Source organism: Drosophila eugracilis, unplaced genomic scaffold (assembly GCF_018153835.1).
Source record: "Drosophila eugracilis isolate 14026-0451.02 unplaced genomic scaffold, ASM1815383v1 contig_445, whole genome shotgun sequence".
Taxonomy (NCBI): Eukaryota; Metazoa; Arthropoda; class Insecta; order Diptera; family Drosophilidae; genus Drosophila; species Drosophila eugracilis.
The window spans coordinates 1,102,201-1,126,652 of NW_024573311.1; the positions used below are offsets into that span (position 1 = coordinate 1,102,201).

General features: G+C 39.2%; 4 protein-coding genes across 11 annotated transcripts in view; 2 read left to right on the forward strand and 2 right to left on the reverse strand.

Moving 5' to 3' along the window:
• The window catches only part of LOC108110562 (neuronal acetylcholine receptor subunit alpha-7), an 85,313-nt gene extending 79,467 nt beyond the window's left edge, over nt 1-5,846 (forward strand). For 5 of the 8 annotated variants that reach the window (XM_041819102.1, XM_017219660.2, XM_017219654.2 and 2 more), the window contains 5 exons: nt 215-301; nt 4,498-4,607; nt 4,675-4,889; nt 4,981-5,154; nt 5,679-5,846. In XM_041819102.1, the coding sequence (XP_041675036.1) occupies nt 215-301; nt 4,498-4,607; nt 4,675-4,889; nt 4,981-5,154; nt 5,679-5,763 (671 nt within the window). In that variant the 3' untranslated portion in view covers nt 5,764-5,846. The remainder of the gene's footprint in view (nt 1-214; nt 302-4,497; nt 4,608-4,674; nt 4,890-4,980; nt 5,155-5,678) is intronic. The other 3 variants (XM_017219655.2, XM_017219652.2, XM_041819100.1) reach the window with 1 other exon arrangement.
• A 3,834-nt stretch (nt 5,847-9,680) lies between these two features.
• Nucleotides 9,681-10,876, forward strand: LOC108111221 (transcription factor E4F1). The gene is given in 3 exon segments (XM_017220622.2): nt 9,681-9,957; nt 10,011-10,721; nt 10,723-10,876. Coding segments are annotated over 3 exon segments (960 nt in total). The 5' UTR covers nt 9,681-9,831; the 3' UTR covers nt 10,846-10,876.
• A 53-nt stretch (nt 10,877-10,929) lies between these two features.
• LOC108111222 (alpha-ketoglutarate-dependent dioxygenase alkB homolog 4) lies at nt 10,930-11,970 on the reverse strand. The gene is made up of 2 exons (XM_017220623.2): nt 11,203-11,970; nt 10,930-11,143 (listed from the first exon to the last, which is right to left on the reverse strand). The coding sequence occupies exons 1-2, from the start codon at nt 11,925-11,927 to the stop codon at nt 10,939-10,941; spliced, it is 930 nt and encodes a 309-aa protein (XP_017076112.2). The 5' UTR covers nt 11,928-11,970; the 3' UTR covers nt 10,930-10,938.
• Nucleotides 11,971-12,279: 309 nt separating this feature from the next.
• Nucleotides 12,280-18,669, reverse strand: LOC108111116 (inositol-trisphosphate 3-kinase homolog). The gene is given in 5 exon segments (XM_017220466.2): nt 12,280-12,981; nt 12,983-13,424; nt 13,615-13,724; nt 14,050-14,178; nt 18,004-18,669. Coding segments are annotated over 5 exon segments (1,335 nt in total). The 5' UTR covers nt 18,280-18,669; the 3' UTR covers nt 12,280-12,603.
• Nucleotides 18,670-24,452: the final 5,783 nt, after the last annotated feature.

Genomic DNA, 24,452 nt, shown 5'->3' on the forward strand with positions numbered 1-24,452 from the left:
CCAAACTATACTGAGCCCACATACCTCTCCGAAGTCCTCGAATATGTCTATAAACACGATAACACGATAACACACGCCACCCAAAGGACACTACAGATACACACTGGAACATACATAAACGTACGCTTTTTGATTTCCATTTTGATTGTGTCATTTGTTTTTGTGTGGTTGTTATTGTATTTTTCAAAACGAAAACGAAATTCTTTTGTTTCAGGAGTTACAATTCTTCTATCGCTCACAGTGTTTCTCAACCTTGTAGCTGAGACATTGCCCCAAGTATCTGATGCAATCCCCTTGTTAGGTAGCGATTGCATTTAAAACATACTTACCAAAATGCAAATATATATTCAAATTTGTCAAAACAAACAAAAAAACCAAAGAATAATTAACAAAGTACTTAATATGATTTACACGTACACGCCTAAATATATATATATATATATATCTGTATATATATTCGCATATATATACATATATATATATATATATGTTACTAAACTAAACTACATATATATATTCATGAATATTATTGTTATTGTTGTTACCTATATATATATATATATATACATATCTATTACGATTATATTACTCACACACATTGCTAAATTGTTCGCATATATTAATCCCCAAAAACAAACCAAAGCCAAAAAGAAACCGAAACCGAAACCGAATTTAAAACTTAAATAAAGTATTAGTCTAACCAACCAAGTCAAACAATCAATATCCAATATCTAAAGTGATAAAAGTTGTTAAATGTTATTTGTGTACGTCGTACTATGTTTACTAATTACAAATAACTTTGCTAAGTACTTACTAACTTAACTAAAAAACCAAACCAAACTAAACCAAATCAATTCTAATTCCAACTCGTTCTCTCTGTCCCACCCTATCTTCTGAATCGTTCTGAACTTGAAGTTATAATATCAAATACAAATATATATCGAAGCAGTTTCTTAGTTGATCATACTATATATTCTGTTGCCGCTATCTCTGACTCTCTCTCCCGCTCTCTCTCTCTCTATCTCGTACTATCACTATGCCTATATCCTTCTATATTCATTTGAACAATCAACAATCTTTTTGGTTTGCTTCTTATTCAAGTCAATTTAAATTTAGATCAACAACCAGCCAGGAACACAAGTTAGGGCAGTCTTTTAAATGCTATCGTTATCTATATGTACTTCCGATCTATATATTTCCTACACTTCCGTTTCCATTTTCTCTTCAATTTCTTCCACACAGCCTCGTTGAAGTTCGGTCCAACGAATTCCAATGATGCCGCACCAATGATCGATCAAATTCCCTTCAATATATATATATACTCAATTCCCTGAACTAAACCAGCGATGCTGATGATGATGTATTAGATTTAATAACTATATACTTCTATATAAATTCGAATAATTGTATTTCAAAATTTCAATTTCAAAAGCTAATCCAGTACATCGAAGTGTCGCCTTGGCCAGTTCCTTCTGTAATTATTCAATTTGTGCAAAAACTAAATATATATACTATATACGATTATGTATACAATATATCCGAACTATATATATATAATATAACTGTTATGTATTACAGTACACCTTGCTTGTACTCTTTTCGCTTCGTTCAAACCGCCACTCCCTCAATTTCAATCCATATGTAATTACAAAAGATACTTATGAGACAGATTTCAATGCAAGTGAGTTTGGGATAATACTTGTGAAAAGAAAACTAATGCCCAGATGAACCAAACATTTGGCGCAACTTTATGCTAAATGATGTCGTCGTCACAGACAGAAAGAAATCAATTAATGAAAATACAAAGAAAATGAAAATGAAAAAAAAGAAAAGAAAGAAAGAAGTTTTATGTCTTGTATTGTATGATTTGACTTTTTTGCTAACAGCTTTGATTTGTGTTTGATTTGGTTTTCTCACTCTCACTCTCACTCTCACTCTCACTATCACTATCACTCTCACCGCCCACCTTAATCGCTCATGAATAGATAATCGAATTTAGCATTGCTCCACTTTCACTTTCACCATCACCGTCACCGTCACCGCCACCAAAATAAGATGATATATTTATCACCCTCGGTTTGTCCATGAGTACTGTGTCACCATCTTAAAGCTCGTTCTCGTTATCGTTATCGTTATCGCTCGCTCACCCGTCACACAGGATACTCTCAGTCATGACCACCCAACCACCAGCCACCCACAAACCACCCACAAGAACCCACCCAAACACGCTACTTTAACTTTCTTAGCTATTGTCTGTGACACCCACCCACCCCATCCAATCTCCCAGTCACATACACATAATGTATATCCCAAAATCTATGCGAACTCACCTTCAATATACTTTTTGACCCATTTCTCGGAATGATATTTTTTGCTTGAGAACCTTTTTGAGAACTCAAACTTTTGAAAGCCTTAAAATATTCCAATTGAATAATGTGTTATGTAAATAAATACTGATCGCTCGATTGCATATCTGGTATTGCAAAAATATCATTTCGTTGAGATCCGCTTATTTTGTTTGTTTGTTGAAATGGGTCGCGGATTCGTTTGCTTACAGATAACAGATAACCACTGTCCACTTGGAATGCACTCTCTCCACCGCCAACAAACAACGAATAAATCGAAAATTATGTCTTGTGTGTCAAGTTGTGTTGCGTTCTCTGCGAGAAGGTTCAGCCAAAAAATATCATTTAGTCTACAAACCCTGAAGCTTTTCTAGAGGCAATCGTCTCTGTAACCCAATCCCGATCCTCTACCTCAACCCTCAAACTTAATCTGAAAACGATGACACACTGGTACGGATAACTCCCAGGACGGACCAAATCCCAAAATACACACGAGAGATCTGACCAAAAAAATTTGACAAAATATTTTCCAGGTGTCACTATACTACTGTCGCAAACAGTTTTCTCCCTGCTGGTCGGCAATGTCATTACGAAAACCAGCGAGGCTGTACCGCTCTTAGGTATTCCAACTTTCAATTGACTCGTTTGTAACTTTGAGTTTATCATTTCGAAAAAAAAATAATTAACAATCAATCCAATCCAACCAAAAACTAAATTTAAATTCTAGAGCTTTAAAAATAAAAACAACCAAAACTCTTCTTTCTTTTAGCTGCTAAATCAAACAAACAAAAAAATGAATATCAAAACCAAAAACGATTGTACAAAGTACTCATTAGACTTAACGAAAGTTTGCGCTAAAAATCAAAGTGAATCTTGTAAAAACCAAAACTAGACCGACTAAAGTAGGTAAAAGAATGTTAAGCGATGAAGAGCATGATCCAACTCCAACTGGATAAAAACGAGATGCAGATGATGATGAACCAAAAGTATTTTTTGGAACCCATGCCCCGAAACCCAAGAAAACTAACCCCGAAACCCAACCGAACAACCTTTGCTTCTTTAGACTTTTGGCTGAACCTCTTTGACTCTGAGACAAACTCCAACTAACACGTTAACCACACTCTCGATTCTAAACCGATTCTCTTTCCGATTTCTGGTCTAAGGGTGCTTTAGCTTGGCTTTAGACACCCAGTCGAAAACCGGAAATGTTTTGTACATATTTATTTCTAAGCTTTAGGTAACCGCTATTAGCCATTAGGCGTTGTTCCTCATACCCAAGTATCAAAAGCCTACTCAAAACAATGAGCTAATTAAATCGAATTTTATATCGTTATTAAATATTCTGAGAGCATACAGTAAAATGCAGAAACGTTAAATCAATTGCAATCACATAATCCGTTCGCTAAAGCTATAAAAATATCGATTCCCAGCATTCTCTAGAACAAGTTGAAAATTACTAACCCAGACACAGAAAACCGATGACCCCAGCCCACACCAAATTTGCTTGCAATTTGTATTTTACTAGAGTAGCAGCAGCAAAGGACAGTTGAATTCAAAAACAAATCTAAGAAAATTAAGAAAATCTAAAAGAAACGCAAAGCCTTTTATACGATGGCATTGATGAATTAATAAATCAAAAATTATATAATAGATACGATAAGGATTTCGCTGTCCTTTGCTTCAATTTTGTCTCCAATTGTTAAAGCCAAAATCCAAGCATGATCCCTAGTCTAAACAGTTTATACTAAACTGCATGATGGAGAATGAAACCTAAAATAGTATTTAATAATAAACATCAAACGTAGTGGCTTTCATTAGAAATTACTTAGTAGCATTCGCAACGTAAACGTAACATTGAGTAAAGTAACATAGTCACAGCATTGTAACAACACAGTAATTTTGATTACGCTACTTTCTCTAACCGTAAATCTAACCAAAGTCTTTCATCAAATGAAGCTAAACTAAAGTAATGTTGTAATATTTTTGTAATTTATTATTTTTGAGCTTTTGTTCTTAGTGTTTTATTAATAAATTGAAGAGTCCCCGGAGCACCACTCTAATATAGGATTTTTTCTCTCTGCTCTCTGCTCACCTCACAAACTGCAAACTTCAATCTGCAATCCGCAACCCCAAAAACCTGCACAATCCTTAGGCACCTACTTCAACTGCATCATGTTCATGGTCGCATCGTCGGTGGTGTTGACAGTAGTGGTGCTCAACTATCACCATCGCACAGCGGACATTCACGAGATGCCACCGTGGGTGAGTCAATCATCATGTCATGTCACCCCGCTGTTCCCCGCTTGACTTTTACTTCCTCGGTTCCCAGATTAAATCCGTTTTCCTACAATGGCTGCCCTGGATCTTGCGAATGGGTCGACCCGGCCGCAAGATCACACGCAAAACAATACTATTAAGCAATCGCATGAAGGAGCTGGAGTTAAAGGAACGCTCCTCCAAGTCCCTGTTGGCCAATGTCCTTGACATTGACGACGACTTTCGGCACACAATATCGGGCTCCCAAACCGCCATTGGTTCATCGGCGTAAGTTGTGCTTCGATTTCCACCAAAATTTTTTTTTTATATAATATTTCAAATTAATGTATTCTATATTTATTTAAATGTACCACTGCAGTAGCTTTGGCCGGCCCACAACGGTGGAGGAGCATCACACAGCCATTGGCTGCAATCACAAAGATCTTCATCTAATTCTCAAAGAATTGCAATTTATTACGGCGCGCATGCGCAAAGCTGACGACGAAGCGGAATTGATTGGCGATTGGAAGTTCGCGGCAATGGTTGTGGATAGGTAAGTTTTCAGTATCACCTCTTTGGGAATCTCCCCGTTAAGGATATATAAACTATGACCAGATCATTTATGATCTGAGTTTCCTATGATAAAAAATGGATTAGAAACTGATAATTTTGTGTAAGAGTAAGATAAGCATTTTGGTTTTAGCTGTTTTCGGCTAAACTTTGAGTTTCAGCTTATCCCCTAGCCACTAATTCATCATTAATCCGATTTTACCCACACAATTATGAACTTCAAGACATACACTCGCGAATGGGTGTGAATCTATTGAACCAAAGCCGGCAGGATTCGACAGCCGCCTGCCTGCCTGGCAAGTCAAACAATTAGGCCACACGACTTCCGGCGGAATGAACGCACACAGTCGTAGCCCCTGACGCAAGCACACACAGACACACACACACACTCACCCATACACGTGTTGTAAATATTGAAAGATGGCCGACTACCGGTCGGTGGCCGTTTTGTTCTGAAGGTTCTGGTGATTTGTTAGCTAACACTCTGATTGCTCTTCTACTCCACAGATTTTGTTTAATTGTTTTCACGCTCTTTACGATTATTGCAACGGTTACTGTGCTGCTCTCGGCTCCGCACATAATCGTGCAATAAGGACGCTCGAATTAGACAATTAAGCTAACGGATATGGAAACATCTGCGGACGAGAGATGCCTAGTTAAGTTCTTTTTCAAAACCCAAAAACTAGCGAAGCTGCTTCGAAATAAAAGCAAAACCAAAACAACAAAAAAAGCTACAAAAAAAAATAATACAAATAAAAAATTGTTAATTACATTTTTAAGTAAAAACAAAAGAGCAAAGAAAATGTCGCAAAAAAAAAAACAAGAAACGAGACAAAATCATGTACTAAAACATATTTTATGGACAAACCAAACAAAAAAGCAAAAATTACTGCCGTACAAGAACCGAAAAAAGTGTTAAGTAAGCTACATACACACACACACACACACACAGACACGTATACACATATACAAAATTATAAGAGTTAAGAAAACAACAAAAATTTGCATAGGAATAGCCAAAAAAGAGGAGCAAAAAGGAAGGAAGACGAAAGGAACAACAAAGAAACATCGCGGGACAGGACACACAAAGGTTACACGTGTATACCCACTAACACACAGACAGACTCACACATACATCTAGGTAATTGTATGTACAATAACAGAGTTATAAGTTAATTAATATGCTGAGTTGTTATAATTTATGTAAGATGAACAGATGACAGACACAGCCACACACACACAGCTACACCTAAGATATATGATATATATAAGAGATTGTTCCTATGAGACATTAGATATGTATTTAAAATGGCAACACACTCACGTACAGAGACACACCGACACTGAAGCACTTAATTGACAAATGCAAAAACAAGGGAAAGAAACCATTTATTCGTAGGAAAGAAGGAAAGGAGAGGAGAGGAAACCCGGAGAGGGATATGAGGTTATGGGGGCATAAGTTACGGTCTGATGACCCTTTGTTGTCTGCATTTTTAAGCTATAATATTTTCCCTTTCTGTTTTCATTCTGGGATCACGTGGACCAACAATATTTTGTTTGATTTCCTTCATTCCAGTTTGCAAACAAAATATGATCCCAATGAACAAACTTTCACGAAACTTCATTTCATTCTAATCAAAGCCAATCTCAATTCAGTTTACATTAAGATTGTTCATCTTTTGGAAGGCTTTTAAGGAGTTGTTTGAAAGATAGCTGATTGTAAATGGTAACAAACTGACACATAATAATGGATATTAACAAAGGTCTATATATACATACTTATACTCATAGTGAATTGAATTAATTTTTAAAAGACGCATTCACGAACACATTGTGGGAAAGTATGTTCGTTGAACATCATGTTTTTAGAAAATTTATTGTTGAAATATTGTAGCAAATTGTGTAAGCATAAAGACAAAACGACCCGAGGGCGAAACAAACCGAGTTATAGTCACCAATTAATTAGTCAAAGTAATAATGAAAGAAGAAAACCGAAATCGAAATCGAAAACCCCAGAGATCCCAGAACCGAACTAGCAATACAAGATGAACAGGTGTATATATATTTTATGACACATATATCACCGCATATATACATACACATATATATATGGATATATTTTTAATAAAACAATACGGAAACTAGCAAAACTAAAGACACTAAGCAAAAGAAGCAAAAGCAGCGCAAGAACAGAGCCCCACTAAGCCAACCAACCAACCAACTAAAAAAACAAAACCAACTAAAACTCAATGCCACTCGAAATCACACGTATAAAAATCACAATTTTGTTGGAAATTTCGCATAGATTTCGGATGAGTTCTCTCTGTCTATATATTATATCTATGTATATCCCTCTGTGTATTCCTAGAAACGAGCTTCGAATTTTGTCTACTTTACTCTGCTCTCCCCTCACACAAAGCAAAACAGTGATATTTACGGTATAGCCCCCAAAAAAAATGACAAACTCAAAACACTCGAACACACTCTTTCCGGAACCCACCTAAGAAACCTTTTAAACGTGAATATTTTCTACACAAAAACCAAAATCAATGAAAAACCTACCTCCTTGTTGAATGAGAAGAAACGATAATGATTTAAGGGACGAAGAAGTATAGCAACACTGCCGAGTTATAATCGCACTTCCCTAAATCCCCTCGAGTACCCCAAAATTTTTGATTAAGTTCTCCTGTTCAAAAGAATTTCTAACAGAATTGTGTGACGAGCAACCACTTTTGATAGCCAGACGAAAAGTTTACTTAATGGAAATCAGATCGGCAATATTAGCTACACCCGCTGTCAGAATGTCAGGATGTCTGAAAAGGATCCCAATCGAGTGCTGAATCAACTGAAGGAACTGCAGATCAGATCTAAGCGTTATATTTGTATACACACAGTCACTTTGTATGTTTCATTTGCATTTAGGTACAACATTTAAATTTAGATTTGATATGAGATGACTTTTACTTACGCCCAGAGCGATGCGTAATCCTACCGAAAACTGCTCTGTCCCCATGAGGTTGTTGTTTTTTCGAAAGTTAGTTAAATTCGAATGTGAATTCCAATTCAAATCGAAATTGAGATCTTGAGTTAATATATGAGAATCCGAATCCGAATCAGATTGCTTAGGCTATGGTGCGATAGGAGGGTGTGTGCATTTTAAATTTAATTTTTTTATAATTAATTTTAGTGCTAGTCTTTGAGCAGCTAGGCGCATAATTAGAACTATGTATATGTGTATGGATGTCTTTTTGATAAAAAGAAGCTGTTTTAAAAAGCAAACCATTTTCTACACTCTTTAAAAGATTGAACTCTACATGTACGAGATTATGTATAATACAAGTAATAATAATATAGCGTTAACTAGGCAATTATAAAAATGAAATGAGGTGACCTGCAGAAGGAGCCATAAACTAAGCGTCCTACATTAGGAGAGGGCAACCTACGCGATTACCCAAGATAATGAGATAATGATGCAACTGCGAGAGATGGCAAAAAAACTAAAAACGATAAACGAATTTAACAAAATGAAAATGAAATTACCGCAAAAAAAAAAATGCAAACTTGTAGTAAAGCAAAATGTTTTTTCATTTGAAAACTCTACTACTTACTTACTACTTACTTACTTTGCAAGTAATAACTAATTTCCTCTGATCAGAGTTACACGCAATCGCGAAATGCAAAAAGCTAATTACAAAACGGTTGGTACACGCCCAAAATACACACACATGGACACAGTCAGACATGAAGCATTCGAATTGTTCGTATTTAAAAGCAAAAAACAAAAAAACCAAAATAAAGAAATCAACAAACCGAAAAGAGTTCGATTTTCGTTTCAATTGCACTCCGCATGTTCTCAATCCCCAGGGCAATTAAACAGAGTTCAACAATAAATAGCGCATTAAAAACCGATTCGAGACACTTTTTTAAACAAGGCAAATATATATTTAAAATTAGCATTTAACTAAACTACAAGAAAAACTTAGTCTGTAAACTGCAAATGTTTAGCACTAAACTCACCCAAGCAGATACCTGCAAGCCCACCCAAATCCAAATCCAAGCCTCCACCTGTGTCCCAAGTCTAACTACCAAATCAATTTAAATAGCTAATTGCATAATTATTAAACCGTTACTGAATTTCTGTCGATTGCCAAAACGCGAAACAAAAACCATAAAATCTTCCCAAAAATTATGCATGTAAAAACAAAATGGCTAAAAACAGAAACCAAAAATTAGCAAGAAGTCTGTTGTCAATAAGTATTATTGGCAGACAAATAACTTTCGTCACATTGACGATAATAATTAATTTTAAGCGAAAAAACAAAGGAATTAAATGATTTAAATAATAAACAAATTAATATTAAAAATCGAGAGACATGATTGCAACAAAAACAAAAAAACTGAATAAAAATTTATTTTGAAAAGAGAATTAAACGACTAATTTTTTTCTTAAAATAAGAAATAATTTTAAAATTAGAAGAAAAAAATTAAATAATTCAAAGTTTGAAAAATTGGTAAGACCGCAAGTCAGACGTTAAACAAAAAATAAATATACCAAATATACTATTTTTTCGGAAAGAGATCTTTTTGGTAACAATAGCCAACCACACTATTGTTTACATTTTTTTGTTGAAGTTTCAATGCATAATATACTTTCATTGTGATGGACCTGCGTAAATTATGCCGGATTTGCTTTGTAGACAGCGCTTCTGTGGACATCCGAGAGCACAGAAGCAGCGGCAGCTCCGAACAAACAGTTCTCGAGCTGATTCATACCATGTTCGGCAGGGTATGCCCATTGAAGAAAGCTAAACATCAAGCAATACAATCATTATCCCCCAGAATATAGATCTTAATCTAACTGAAGAGCTGCCCATGATCTGCAGTGGCTGTCTGAAGGAGTGCCAACTGCACTACGCCTTTTATCGGAAACTTAAGTTTGCCAACCAGCAGCTTCTGCAGCTATACAATGACGCAGAGGTTGAAATGTGCCAGGATGTGGAAACTCTGAAGAAGGAGCAGCCTGAAACAAATGCTGAAGAGGGTTTCGAGACCTGGGAGGAGTTTTCACCATTTGATTTTATAGTTCTAGAACCGCAGACAGGAGCAAAAGAAACAGAAAGAAAAACAGACCCTAGTCCAAAGCCCTCACAGAAACTGGCAAATCAGGACTCGCTTATTGTCTCCGAGTTCCTTCCCGCCACTACGGCCCAACCACGACTGGATTTGACCGAATCCCGCTTGCAGCAGCTAGAAGAGCCAGCCTACGAGGTGCGCACCGTAGACTACGCAGCCGTCGAACTGAAGCACTACAACCTTGACGAGTACAATGAGACTAATCGCCTGCTAGACGTAGAGCCTAGTGGCAGCCAAGCAATTTACAAATGCCAGTACTGCCCTCTGGCTTATGCATCCCCGCAATATTTGAAAACCCATGTGCGCAACTCGCATGTCTGCAAGTACTGCACCACTGCCTTTGCCAAAGTGCGCGATCTCAACGAACACATTCGCCGCAAGCACTCTCACCACCAGTGTGTTGTTTGCTCTAACACCTTTTAGCACCAGTAGCAACCTAAGAGCCCATTTAAAAAAGATTCATGGAGTACAACTACCTGCTCAGGTGGCATTACTCGATTACAAACCAGCCAGCGCGAGTCAGGACAACCCTGGTACATAATAAAAGTGTACTAACATATACACAATAGTAATCCCCCTGATCTTTGATTTTATTTCCTAAAGCTGCCTACCAATATCTTGTCAATTTTAAGATTTACACAGCCGTTGGCTTCTTTATTTCCCAAAATATCTGTGACTTTTCCCTCACAGGGTCACCCTTTTGAATGTCATCTCCGCTAATATACATGGGCGTGAACTCTCTGTAAGCAATGCAAACCCGTCGTTCCTGGACATCCTCGCGGAGAACAGAATGTTCGAACTGATATCTCGCCGGTCCATACAGAACAATTAACGAGAGGCTAAAATGTATAAAACCGCTTGGTAAACCAACGAAAGAGTGTATAGTTATGTGACTTACTTCGGCATAGGTATGCGCAGCACCTTTCTTTCGTACTTGGCCAGCTGATCCTCGGTTAGCAGCGGCGACATCAGTTCTTTTTCGTAGTGGGACACCAAGTCCAAATTGTATTTCCCCGCTTGCTGGACTTCATAGGGAGTTAGGGTGAGCACGGCGTCCCCAAGGCAGTTAACTGTCACTACTCGTTCGCCCCAGATCCAGCAGTCGTCCACGTGGGGATCTATGCTTGCACCCTTGGTGGGCTCATACTCCAATGAGCACTGTTCGATTGTCTGAAAGCCACGGAGCAGGGAAACCTCTTCAAATCGGCGCTGAATGTACTCCGTGGTTCGGGGGTATCCAGCAAATGAACCCAGCTGAAGCTTCCGCTTCTTAAAATTCGTCTTGGGGCCGAAGTTCTGTTTGCGCCTTCCGCTCTGCGAAATATCCCAGGGCAGTGCGTCTAAGTCAGCTATAAGTTGGGAACCCTCCTTCTCGCTAAGAAATCCTTCCTGCACCAGGATGCCCGGCAGAGGAAGACCTTCGTCCTTTTTGTGATTCTCATGATCTTTTTGCACTTTGGAGGTATCCCAACCGGGCTGTAAAAGTTCACAGTGAACGCAGTATGTCCAAGCATCCAGTTGTTGGAACTGCTCCTGCAGCGATGGCTTTGTTATCTGAAAGTCCTTCTCGCATCCCAAACATGTTCGCACGCCCTTGCAGCCACATGGACGAATTGTATTCATCCTTAAAATGAAAAATCACGTTAATAACAAACCGCCTAGTGTGACCACATCCAGGAAGGTAAATAAGCCAGCAAATTATAATTTTACATAAATATTCAACATACTGAATAGTCCCATATTTACAATTTAACATACTGCTGTTAAGTTCCTAATTTACAAACTGTTAACTAATTTGACTTAAGTCCGAAAAATAAAATTTATCTTTTCTCTTGTGATTAGTTATTCCGTAAATTATTCTATTCATTAAGTTAACAGTTAACAATGAATGACATGAAATTAACGGAGTTAAATTTTTAGTTCCTATTTTTAACCGCAAAAATATATCCCCATTATAATTAAAACAAAAGCAAAGTTTAATATTCTTAAGATATTTTATTTTTTGTGTTTAGATTAAGATTTTTTCCACAAATACTTAGTTTAAACCTGTTTTAATCAAACAAATGCTGCTTGGTGATCAATACTAATCGTTAATTTTTTCTCCAGCTAGTCTTACATTTTATAACCGAGCTGAGTTCAAGATTTTCCAATATGGAAAGGAAATGTAATATAAGGTGGAGCTCAGCCCGGACGATGAGATGAATCCTTCTCTATTCTCTTTCTTTCTATCTGTACAAATGGAGCTTGAGTGATCAGTCTTTTGGTGCAGATCCAGCTGCAGTTGCAATCGATCTATCAATTAGATTTTAAGGCAGCTGCGATGGGAACCGCAGCGGGCGTAGACCTCCTCAAAGGAGCGGATGAGCTCGTCCATTCCACGGAGCAGACCCTCCTCTCTATTTCCCGGAGTCCAGGCGCTGCGATGGTCAACCCTAATATGGGGTGGCAGCTCCCGGCACTTGGCAAAATCAATCAGCCAAACGCCAACCCTATCGTCATCATAGACGATAAAGATGCTAGAGCCAACGATTTCGTGGCGGGCAAAGAAGGATGATTGCTCGATAACCAGACGCATGTGCTTTAGTCGCTTGAGAAGCTCCTTCTGCACGGATCGCCTGGCAGCCAGAAACTGTTCAATAGTCTGGGCAATCTGGTCGCTTGTCCGGCAGGTCTTCAAAGTCCTTGACAGGAGGTCGTCCACGTAAACGCAGTGCCTCAATCCTGAATCCCTTGGAGTGTGAGGAGGACAGAGACTCCCGGAAGGTCATATATCGCAGCTTGGTAATCGCTCGTGCTTCGTGCTCTGCTGGCGTTGGTGCTCCAGCATCAACAGCGATCATCTTCTGATAGAGATCCGGTCGCAGGGTGGCATTGCTAACCTCCGATTCGAGGAAGGTGCGGCTGCCCATCTTGATGTCCATCACACAAGGATCCCGGAAGCCGGCCAGGAGATCCTGCAGTTCAATGTATTGCTGGGCCTGCACTTCTTGTATTCCAAAGTAAGCGGGTACTATCTGGGCGGTCTGTGGTTCTTGGCAGATCAATCGATAAGCTTTCACCTCGCTGTCCTCGAATCCCGAGATGCGTTTGCGCACTATTCCGGTAGACGTGGGAACAATGCTGAAATGAAAAGAAAAGATTTTAGAGGAACTCATTAAAATTTTTGCATTGCAGTAAAATGACTTTTATAATTGCCAATTACAATAAAACTAATCCATTAACTAAAGGATTTTCCACCATTTCCTACTAAAACTTAATAAAACGGAGTTTAATCCATTTATATCCATCCATATTATATTATGATCCTTACCTCTCTGGGTGACCGGAAAGCTGCATCCAGCCTTGGGGCTTCGCCTGCGTCTGAGTCTGCTGATGCTGAAGGAGATGTGGCGTTGCTGGGGCACTCAACTCTAGAGCATTCTGCAAACAAAAGAAGAAATGATCTTAGTAAAAACGGAATACGAATTCATTGATAAATCGCACAATTATCGCGGCTGGGAACGGGTTTGCATCGGTCTTTCGCGAGTGCGAAACATTACTGTCCCCCGGCAGCGATTATAAATAATCAAACAAATTTTATTTGCCAGCCGCAGAGCCACGCCCCGAGCCTCGTAAACGTGAAATTTATGCAGGCAACCCGCAAGCCAACCGATCGCACATTGTCTGAGGCTTTAAACAGGAAGCGTGGAAGGTGGAAAGTTTCTGTCCAATTGACATGACAGGATTGAAAACAACGGGTACTTACAATGGCCAAGAATTTCAGCAGGGACATCTGGGCGGGGGCCTGGGATTGGATGTGATTCTTTTGTGCCTGGGCCGCTCTTTGGTGACTCAAATAGTCGGCCAAGTTGTCGCAGTTCTCATTGGGAATCCGCTGTAATGATAGAAAACAAAAATCATTTTGTTAGTTTAGAAGTAAACAAAAATATAAAAATATATATATATCAATAAAAAATGTAAATGTAAATTGTAATTGCATTTAACAGTGTAATGCATTTTTTTTGTTTAGAATTAATTTTAGATTTTGCCCAACTGTGACTCACGAAGGCGTTAATTAATTATTCAAACCGAATGCATTGCCAAACGGCGAAAAATTCTAAGCGGCCCGTTTTGTTTATGCTTATATAAAAAGACGGAGAGCGCAGCTTGATGGGTCGTCGTGTGTGGTTTACGACCGATCCCCGGCACTGCCGTGTCCCTAATGAGGCACTTAGTATGCAAAGTTGGCGTTTGTTTTTGTTGTCGCCTGTTTTTGTTTGTGCTGCCTATGCGAATTGAGCCATAAGCATTGGCCATAACAAATAACGACCTGTCAGCGTAGAAGGCGATCCGATCCAATACAACCCAATCGGTTTCAATACGATTCGATCTGATCCTCACTCCACCGCTTTGATTAATTGACTAATTAAGGTAAATGCCTTGGAACTTGTTTATGCCTCAGCTTCTTATATAGCCGCCAATCTGCTTCTGCTCTTGTTTTTCGCTATCTCCCCACTATTATCGTATCTTAACTGGCCTAAGATAACGCTGCGTCTTATTTAACCAGATCCCATGCCAACGGTCGTAATCTTGGGTTAATAGCATTGCTCCGAATGCGAATCTTTACGTAAGCCAAGCAAATTTGCATATGTGGCACAAATTCGTCACGCGTGCCAGGAGGTAGGGGTAAAAGGGTTGAATAGCGAAACCACAGTGAACACCCGTTGCCAGGGTCATCGCTCCTTATCAGCTGGGTATGGTATGATCTTGTTCTTATCATATTGCGGCATTTTGCGGTTGGAAAATATTTGATTTGAGGGTGCAAATACACTGGATTAACTGCGAAAGCCCCCAAGATATATGTAGGTTAGAGATAATGAATGGCGCCCCAACACACGATTCTGCTGACTGGCAAATTAGTTTTGTATGTGAAATTTAGATAACAGAATCATTCGGCATTTGGAAATATGGTAATGAGAACATCTTCTGACAGTCCGATTTATCGGTCTTTTCTGCTCGAATTTCCATATTGATCGTAAACCAAAAACCCCTCTATTATGTATTAATTAGGCGCTAATAAGATGTCACATTCGATTGAGGTGGAGCGTACCGCCTATCAAATTCCATTAACCAATATTCGAGGTTCGACGAGGTTCGTGTCGTCAGCACTGACCTTTATCGAGAGTTACACGTTACGCTTCGGAGTTAACGGGTATTTAATTATAGCCGCGATCGAAATAGTCGACGTCAGCGGCTTTTATTCATTGACTACTTGTTTTACAACTGCATTTACTACAGATTGCCAACGAGCCCATTCTAAATGGCCGATATATTTGCACATTTTTGCACGTAGACCACCTGGTTGAAATTAGCACCTGGGCATTAATTTGGATTAGTATAAGTGCGTCATACTGTGGGAGAATCTGGTCCCGATACCTTATAATATTACTTCATTTTTATATGGAATTATATGTTTTATTATCTCACCACCGTCTGGATTCTGTGCACTGGTGTATGGCCACATCACAGGGAAAAATCGCTGATGGAAAACCTCAGTGAAAATCACTTCTGACAGCTGGAAAGCGAAACCGCAGAGCGAACAAAACAATAATTAACTTTAAATCTGACATCGGACAGCAAAAAAATTACAGCATTTTTCGCTTGAGCGATTCGGTTCGCCTTTATTAGGGTTCAAATTCGAGATCGAGTTCGGGTTCTGAGTGCGTTTTGGCCGCTTTTTCAGCCTCAACGTTATTTTTAGTTATTCTTTTTTATTTATTTTTTCTTGTTGATTTTTTGGCGTTTAACTAAGCTCACAGTTTAGTAGTGTTTATTTATGACTACTTAACATTTTCTATAGCCGCCGGACGAACGTGTTAACCGACAGAAACCGAAACAGAAACAGCCGCAGGAATAGCAACAAAAAAATTAAAGCACACAAAAAAAGGCAAAACAAAAACTTTGCTTAAATCAATTTATGCGTGTGACGTCAAGGCACTTTGGCTGAGTTGTTAATTAAACAAAATCAACCTGCCGAATTTTATTTTTTGACTCCGAGTGTATAGTTCTTGATCCCCCACAGAGGGCATCTTATGTTAAGGTCCAACCTAAACCGCCTAGAAGCTAGTGGCTTTTGGCCCTGAACCTGCAACGTGTTACCGAGAACTGGTTTTTTCCAGGATGCCCATTCTGTGGGCGTGACTCAGGTGCAGCAGCCTTCGCAGGTTTTGTAGAACACAGCCCTGACATTATAAGACGATTCCCGAGACGCTCCCAAGGCATTGGCCCAGACTGTCTCAAAGTGGGGATTTAATCGATATATCGATAGTCTCGGTCCGCCGGAGAGTTTATTTGCATTGACGTCAATCCAGTGAACGCAGGGCGAGGGGCTCGCCAGGAAGGGTGATGAGGGGTGAGGATGGGGGCCAAGGGGTGCTCAAACCAGTTGGTTTAAAAAATTTATAAAAATATCATCAGCCGAGGGTTAGATCCGTGTCCCAGGGGCAGAAACTATCAGAAAACTTCGACCATTTAACCATCACACAATCTTTTAGCATCGCCATCAATCTAAGTCGCAGTTCTAGTGGTTCGTTGGTCATGAGTAACCGTTAGCCAGAGGAGAACCGGATTCGCTTAGACCCTCTATATGCGTCAGTATAAATAACGTCTTTCCCTTTAATGCATTCATCCATGTGAATCACTCTGCGAAAGTTTGACATTCACCGCAAGTTTCAGCCAACAAAATTGGCGACATAATTAAGATGACGGGGATTTAAGGGGAATATCCACGGTTTAAATTAGAAACTAGATTAGTGGCCCCAAACCCGATCGCCAAACTTATAATAGCCTTCGCTCTTGTCAGAAGCCTTGATCTTAGACTAGCGAAAAATTAAAAATGGCCGAAATTAACCGATAATAGCTGAGGCCATAAAGAGTGTGGGCCGCTGCACTTGACACTTGAAATACTTAAGAGTGCTTAGCTCGTTGAAGCTAGATACACTTAGAGAAAAAAGGGAGGAGTCAATAAACCTTGGAACTCAAATAAATGGTTTTTTGTCAATTGGGAGAAATAAGGACTTGCCTCAAAAGGGAGATGAATCTCCATCTCAGTCTCTTGCCTTTTGTCAACGAATCAATTGTCTTTAATAAAACGGAATCAAATGAATCGATTCGATTGTCCATTGGCGGACAAGCGACGCCTCTGGCGAGTCCGTATCTCAATCTGCTGTCAGATGTGTGATCATAACTGGCCATGTCCGGCTGAGTTACGTTTACGGGTCTCGTTGCTGGGCTTTAATTAGCGCAGGCCCTCCTATCCGTCCCAAACCGCCCCAATCCGCCGTGGTATGCAAATTGGCGTTACGTGGATTATTGAAATTCCAGACCGATCTCCCACACTCTGTTTGCATTTCGCATAGTTCGGGTGGTGACTGGGTGGTTGGGTAGCTGGGTGGGTCCCACAGTTGTTTCAACAATATATGAACAACAAACAGACGTCATTCAAGGCCCGGGAGTCAGAGTTTAAACACCACTTCGTAACTCTTTTTTGTATGTTTTTTGTCTGTTTTTTTTTTTTTTGGTCACTTTCTCTGCAAGTTGGCTTTCTACGCGGATGTGGATGCGTTGCCCCAATCCTCATTGACGTCACTTTATCGGTTGGTTGGTTGGGTTGTTGTGTTTGTTTGTGTCTTACAAGCTTTCTTTTCTGTCGGTCACTTACCTCGTTGTTATTGTTTGATTGCTGCTGCTGCTGCTGCTGTTGCTGCTGCTCTACATCCAACATCATGGCATTGCGCTGCTTGGAGGAAGCACTCGTGTCCAAGGCAATTAGTTTCCATAGCTGCTTCAGGCCGATGTTGTCAATGCAGGAGAAGCGCAGCTTTTCATTTGACCAGGCCATTGTGGATCGACTTCTCGTTGAGTTAGCTGACTTTGAGGCCTTCTTCTCGGCTTTGGCTTGAATTGGCCGCTGGAGCACCGTTGAAGTCATAGTCATTCGGATCGGGTACTCGGCGCACTTGGTTTCACTTAGTTGGTTGTATTCAAGTTAGCTGTTTATATCGTTTGGGGGCAACTCGTTGATTTTCACGCTTTATGCTCGGCACATTTGCATTCTGACTCCGAGTCTCGGCTTCTATATCTCAGTACTTTTATATTTCCTATTCAAAATTGCGTTCTCGTTTCACTTCACTTGCACTGTGCTTTGGCATGGAAACTTCGTTATCTTTATCTAAGTGCGCTTTGTTTTTGCACATTTATCTTTATCGCTCGGTTCCGTTGGGAACTGTATACAGACACTAACGATCGCGGCAAATCGGTGAGTCCGGCGAGAATCAAGGCGTTACGTTGTCTGGCTGCTCTGGTTGACGACTAACTGGTTTTGCCATATGGCAGCCAGTTTTGTGATCTGCCGAATCGGCAATCGTCGTTGATTGTTCGTGTCTCGGGAAAACGACGAAGTGCTCTCTGGGAATTGGAGTGCCGGAGAGTTACGTTTGGGATCTTGCTCACTCTCTGGGGAGAACTAATCAAGAGCGCAAGGGAGAGTTAAAGAGAGGGGATGGGTTACACCCTCTTGATCAATATAGACTTCTGGATATTTCAGGAATAAAACGTTGGGAGCGATAAAAAGTAGGAGGGATCATGTTTTAATATATGCAAATTTAACATGTATAACGCAATAATCACAACGCAATAATAACAAGATCACAATTTAAAAATACCATATAGATGATCTTGATCTCACTTAATTATTTTATTATATTGTTATACATATTATAGAATGTCTACACTTTATGTCTTTGATTGGAAGAATTTGAAGGTTCTGAGAAAGTGTAAAGCTGGAATTGTCTTGAGTCTTGGTAAAAGTTAAAATCTAAAAATAGCGCGATCTTTAGTAATCAGTATAAAGTAGATTATATAATACTTTATAAACATATTTATTGAACTCAGTAAGAAGCCAAACAATTCGATTTTATTCATTTTTGACAAAATTAAAATTATGAAAAACTATTTTTATTTTTATGTCGGTTAGAAACTAAATTTAAATAAATGAATTGGCAATTGACGTCACATATGTACAAAACAGAAAAATTAGGGAATTTTTTCTATTCAATGAGTAATTTTTAAGCATGCTTTTCATTATATGCATTAAACTAAAGTCTAATATCAAAGATCATATAGAATTTGTGTATATTTCAATTACAGGTTCTTAACCTTCAGAATCTTAAAATATAAATTGCTAAAATGGTGGAAAATCCCTAACCATTCCTGCCTTCGTCACCTTGAATGTAAATGTCATGATGATTCTACCAAAACCATTTTGAGATTAATCCATAGCTTACTATATAGTAAACAAGGAATTTCAAATGCGTCGATCGCTATTCCGCCTCTTTTCTATTTCTGAGGGCTCGCCGAAGTACGATCACAACTATTGTTTACTTGGAATTTCACATCGCAAAGAAAGGGAAAACAATTGAAAGCGAATACATTATAGCTGGGAGAGCTCATAGAATCCTAGACCCGAAGAAACAACAGCAGATTTTTATTTTGTCAACGCGCAAAAGAGTGATCTGGGAGTCCAGAGGGCGGCAAGAACTGGAGGACAGACAGATGGCGCCATTTAAGGTCAGACATTGAACCGTCTCGACTTATTCTTTTATCTGAGCTGTTGTTGAACTTGGCGAAATTCCCGGACCCATCTGCAATGCAAATCCAACTTAACTGCGCAATGTTTCGGGATCGGGGGATTATGCAAACTGTCGCCGAAATCTGCGCCAATTTTTGCAGAGCCATCGAGTTCATGGCCATCGGCCAAAGAATACCTATACTGGCCATATGCGCATATTTATTGTGAATTTCGATACAAATCCAATACCCTTTCCCATCTCCTTTCCCGCTCCCAATCTCTATACCATCGAGATGCGTGCGTCAGTCTGGGCTTGAGTGACATACAAACCCTCGAGTTCGAGTTGCATTCTCCCCCTTGGATCCTCCACCTCTTTTCGGTTCCCACATGGCAACTGCGTCAGTCGTCAGTTGTCGCAGACCTCGTCATTGTAATGCAAAGCCATCATATGTTAATTACTTGGGAAAATGCCTCGAGAAATGCATTGAACTTTTCGTCTGCAGGCGGCAACGTGGCGTATGAGTAACAATAGTTTCCCGGGCACGTGATCCGACGAACACGAGCCATTTCCCGACAACACTATTCTGGCTATAATTACCATTCCGGCGTAGCTGAAGCGATTAATAATAAGTTGCCCTAGTTAGCTGCTCATACATTGCAATTATAACGATCGATAAAAAAAACCAGTGTCGGACGTAATAATCAACATTGAAAAACCAAGCTTATAAATATATTTGAAAAGAGCTATAATATTTTCTTATGAAATAGATAAATATTATTGTTAACTAATGAATAATAGTGTTCTAATATAATAATAAATATGTACATATTTAAACAATAATTTATTTATTAAAACTATAAAGAATTTTTAAAAATCAAAGACAACTTTTGTATGAAACAAATTTTCAGGATCTTCGAAAAGCTTAGTTGGAATGACAGCTAGAATTTTTTTATCCGGAATTATTAATTAAATTCTATAATAATTTAAGCATAAACTTTTTTATCATAAATGAAATACTATACCTCATAAACCTAGGTTAAAACTACACCCCTTTTAAAATTGAAACCCCTTCCTGCACTGAATCGCATTGCTGGGGCTGCACTTCAATTAAGCGATATTATTGGCGTCTCGCATCTCGATTCAAATGGCACTTCCCACTTGAGTGAATAATCAGAGATCCCAACTTTAAGGCAGCCCATTTGAAAAGCCCAGCCCCGGTTCCAGACCCTGATCAACCTCATCATCATCGTAGGCCTGACGTCAAACGCAATATTTGCGTGAAATTTCTTTGTCACGATCGCTGGCTTTCGACGGCTGGCGGCTTTGGGTGAAGGGATGCGGATGGGCCATCTGCACGCACCAGTGGCTAAGAGCACCAGACAAAGAACCCAGATGCCAGATGCACTCAGCTCAGGAGCAAAAAAGAAACCAAGATGCCACCAATGCAGACGGACTTTTGTACTCCGTCACCATGTTGTTTCGCTTTTTGCCCCGACGATTGACGCACTTGGTTGTCTTGTCACTTGACTTTTTTAATCTCGCGACTTTATCGTAGCTGACTGGACTGGCTCAGGCTCAGAATCGGATTCAACATCGGATTCGGATTCGAAATCGGAATCGTTCGTCATAAGTGTAACTTAATATTGCGCTCAGGTAGCTCCGTTGGCTTCTCTTCCTCTTGTTTGGAATTCAATCATACTCGCACTCCACACAGAATGTTTGCTATAGTTTTTCTTCTTCTTCTTTTTAACCAGACAGACAGACAGCCGGAGAAGTCGCTCGCTATTAAATTATAGCTCAATGACTTTCCTGACGTCACAGTATTAAGCTCAGTCAACAAAACGCAAAGACCAGCGAAACGCCGAAAAAGCGTTCCTCATTAACATGTTTCTCTATGTGGGAGTGTTTGTACTGGTTGTAGCCGATCTTCATATATAGAAATATATATATTTGTACGAATAAAGAGAACTATAGACGCCAGCTTGGCGCCGCTCAAACAATTAAATTGCTCAGCTGGGAAAATGAAAAATGAGTTTAAAATTAGAATAGGTATCTCCAAATCTAACTGTGAGTGGGTTTAAATGCTTGGCATTGATTAATCCAGAGCAGAACGTGTTTGAAAGGATTTTCTCAAGATCAGTCACCCTCTCACCTACCTGTATTGGCCTTAAGAATTTAAAACAAATTGATTTGGTAATCAAAATGGACAAGTCAAATTTTGCATTTTTACTTAACGTCTACAGAATTTAATTCTTTTGTGAGAGCATTGAACTTGCTTTATATTTGACTTGAACTTTTCTTCATTTTCAAAGTTTTTGATTTAGCTTTACGTACATAGGTACGGGTATATGAAGTGCCCTTCAATTTGTCGGTACTGAAAGTGAAGTGTGTGTTAACCATACTTCGATATCTTTGTAGAATGTTTCATAAGCTTCAAGTATTTCCCATTGTTCTGTTTCTGTTTGAGGTTTAGTATTTGACTTTACTCATATAAACGAAACGAAACGTGTAAAGCCGCAAGATAAACCAAGTGTTTAACCAGCTGTAGTAACTGTCTGTTCTACAATATCCAAATATGCCATTTTGTGGTTTCTCCCCTTGAAAAATATAAATAGAAACGAAGTGCACAGAACAATTGTTGGGAAAGTACCATATAACCTATATAACAGAGCGTATTTTTTAATGAATAACTTAAGAGGAACAGAAAACGTAGAGTAATTAATTCTTAGAAATTTATTACCAAAAATTAATTAAATAAATTCCAATGATTCATTAACATCTAAGGTTTTTTTTGGACTTTCCAACTAGAATGTTGACTATAAGAATCGACAGGAAATGACTGTCAAGAAAATGTTTGAAAACTTTCCTCGTAATTTCAACAGATTTATGTACTGATTAGTATGGACATGGCCTGACCGACAAACGTCACAATGTAGTCAAGATGAATTCTGAAGCTGATAAGAAATATATGAATTTTCAGATTAATGGAAGATTTCCCATAAGCAATGGTGTTCGTCACAATAAGTTCGCGTAAATTTGTAGATTCTGTGAAATTTCGCTCTCAAAAGCCCCCTTTCTGAGAAACTAAAAACCAAGTGGTATTTTTTATTGCGACCACTCCACACTAATTGAAATATCCTGGCCTGGCAACAATTTGAACCCCATGTGCTCCCATTTCCGCGGCCGAACGCACTAAAAGTTAATTTTGTTTTGCACGAGATTTTGCACTCCTCTAGAGGCTATCAACCTGTTAATTTCTGCTAAGTGTCATTTGTTTTGTGAATGATTTTGTAGCAAACTGTTTCTAAAAATAGTGTCACAACATGTGAATGGCGCGAGCCGCTGATAAAGCTGCAAAAGCGATTCTTTGCAACGGTGATAATCTGCAGGGGGGTCATGCCCCAAATAAAAAAAAAAAAACAGAAACAAAAACAAGGAGAAGCTGAGAATTGCTGGCGAAAATAAAATTAGAACCTGACCAACAGGGCAGCCGAGTGGCAACAACAAACAAACAAAAGAATAATTATTTATGGGCGTGTAAACAATTTGATTGATTCGTTTCGATGAGGAAAACAGAAAACAACGGCTGCCTTGTGTTTTAGCCAGTTGATCGTGTTCGAAATTGGCCATTAAATCTTTCGCCACAGAATAACAATCTGGGTAGACTTTCTTTTTAATCGCATTATGTCATCCCCTTTAATTGAGTTTTTTTTGTTATTTTTTGAAGATTGCTAAACACATGATCTTAAAGCGTGACAAACAAACAGATTTTGAAAAACAATCTGTCCGAGAGACTGTAGTCAAACTTCCACTTTTCCAGTCACCATCTGCCACTGTCATAAAAACTACTTCGAGTCAAAGAAACTCGACCAGATCCTTAAATTATAAGGCCCAGAAATAGAAATATGAATATCACGCTAATAAGTTCTTTAAGCACATGGCTTGTGAATGATCTCCTTACTAATTAGATAGAAACTATTAAGTCAGGCTCAATGGAAACCCACTGACCTCCTAGGAAATTATGACTTTGAAGCGATCACGTTTTCTGCATCGTAGAACCCGGCACGTTCTTTCCTTTTTTGGAACCGCACAACTCATCCAAAGTGGGAATAAACATGAATCGAAGCCAAGGCAGAACGTTCGATTTCGAGTGCAAAATCAATTTGCGTCAATTGCAAGAGATTAGCCTCGCTCTAGTTTTTGCAAAAAAAAAAAGTCGCCGGCTAACGACCATATAAATCAGCGCCAGATGATAATAAATACAGCCAAAGACAATGCGAAGCTCGGCAGGGGGGCGCCTGGAAACAAGAACCGGACGGATAGATTGATGGGTGGACGGATGACTCGCCTCCGACTGATCGAAAAACAACAATGAGTTTACATTGAAGGAGCCCAAAAATAGCCCGCCGTGCCTGCTTCTTTCAGGGCCACATCAGTCGGTCAAAATGGGAATTAAAATCTGGAAGTTACCGCAAATTCAGAGATACAGTTGCAGTCACACTCGTCTTTACCGTTGCGTGACGCAAATCGATCGAGTTGA

Bases quoted from the DNA above. Each gene is read 5' to 3' on its own strand.
- LOC108111222 (XM_017220623.2), bottom strand. From the start codon at position 11,927: ATGAATACAATTCGTCCATGTGGCTGCAAGGGCGTGCGAACATGTTTG. The intron at 11,144-11,202 runs GTAAGTCACATA...TATACATTTTAG, and splicing joins CTGCGCATACCTATGCCGAA to CCTCTCGTTAATTGTTCTGT.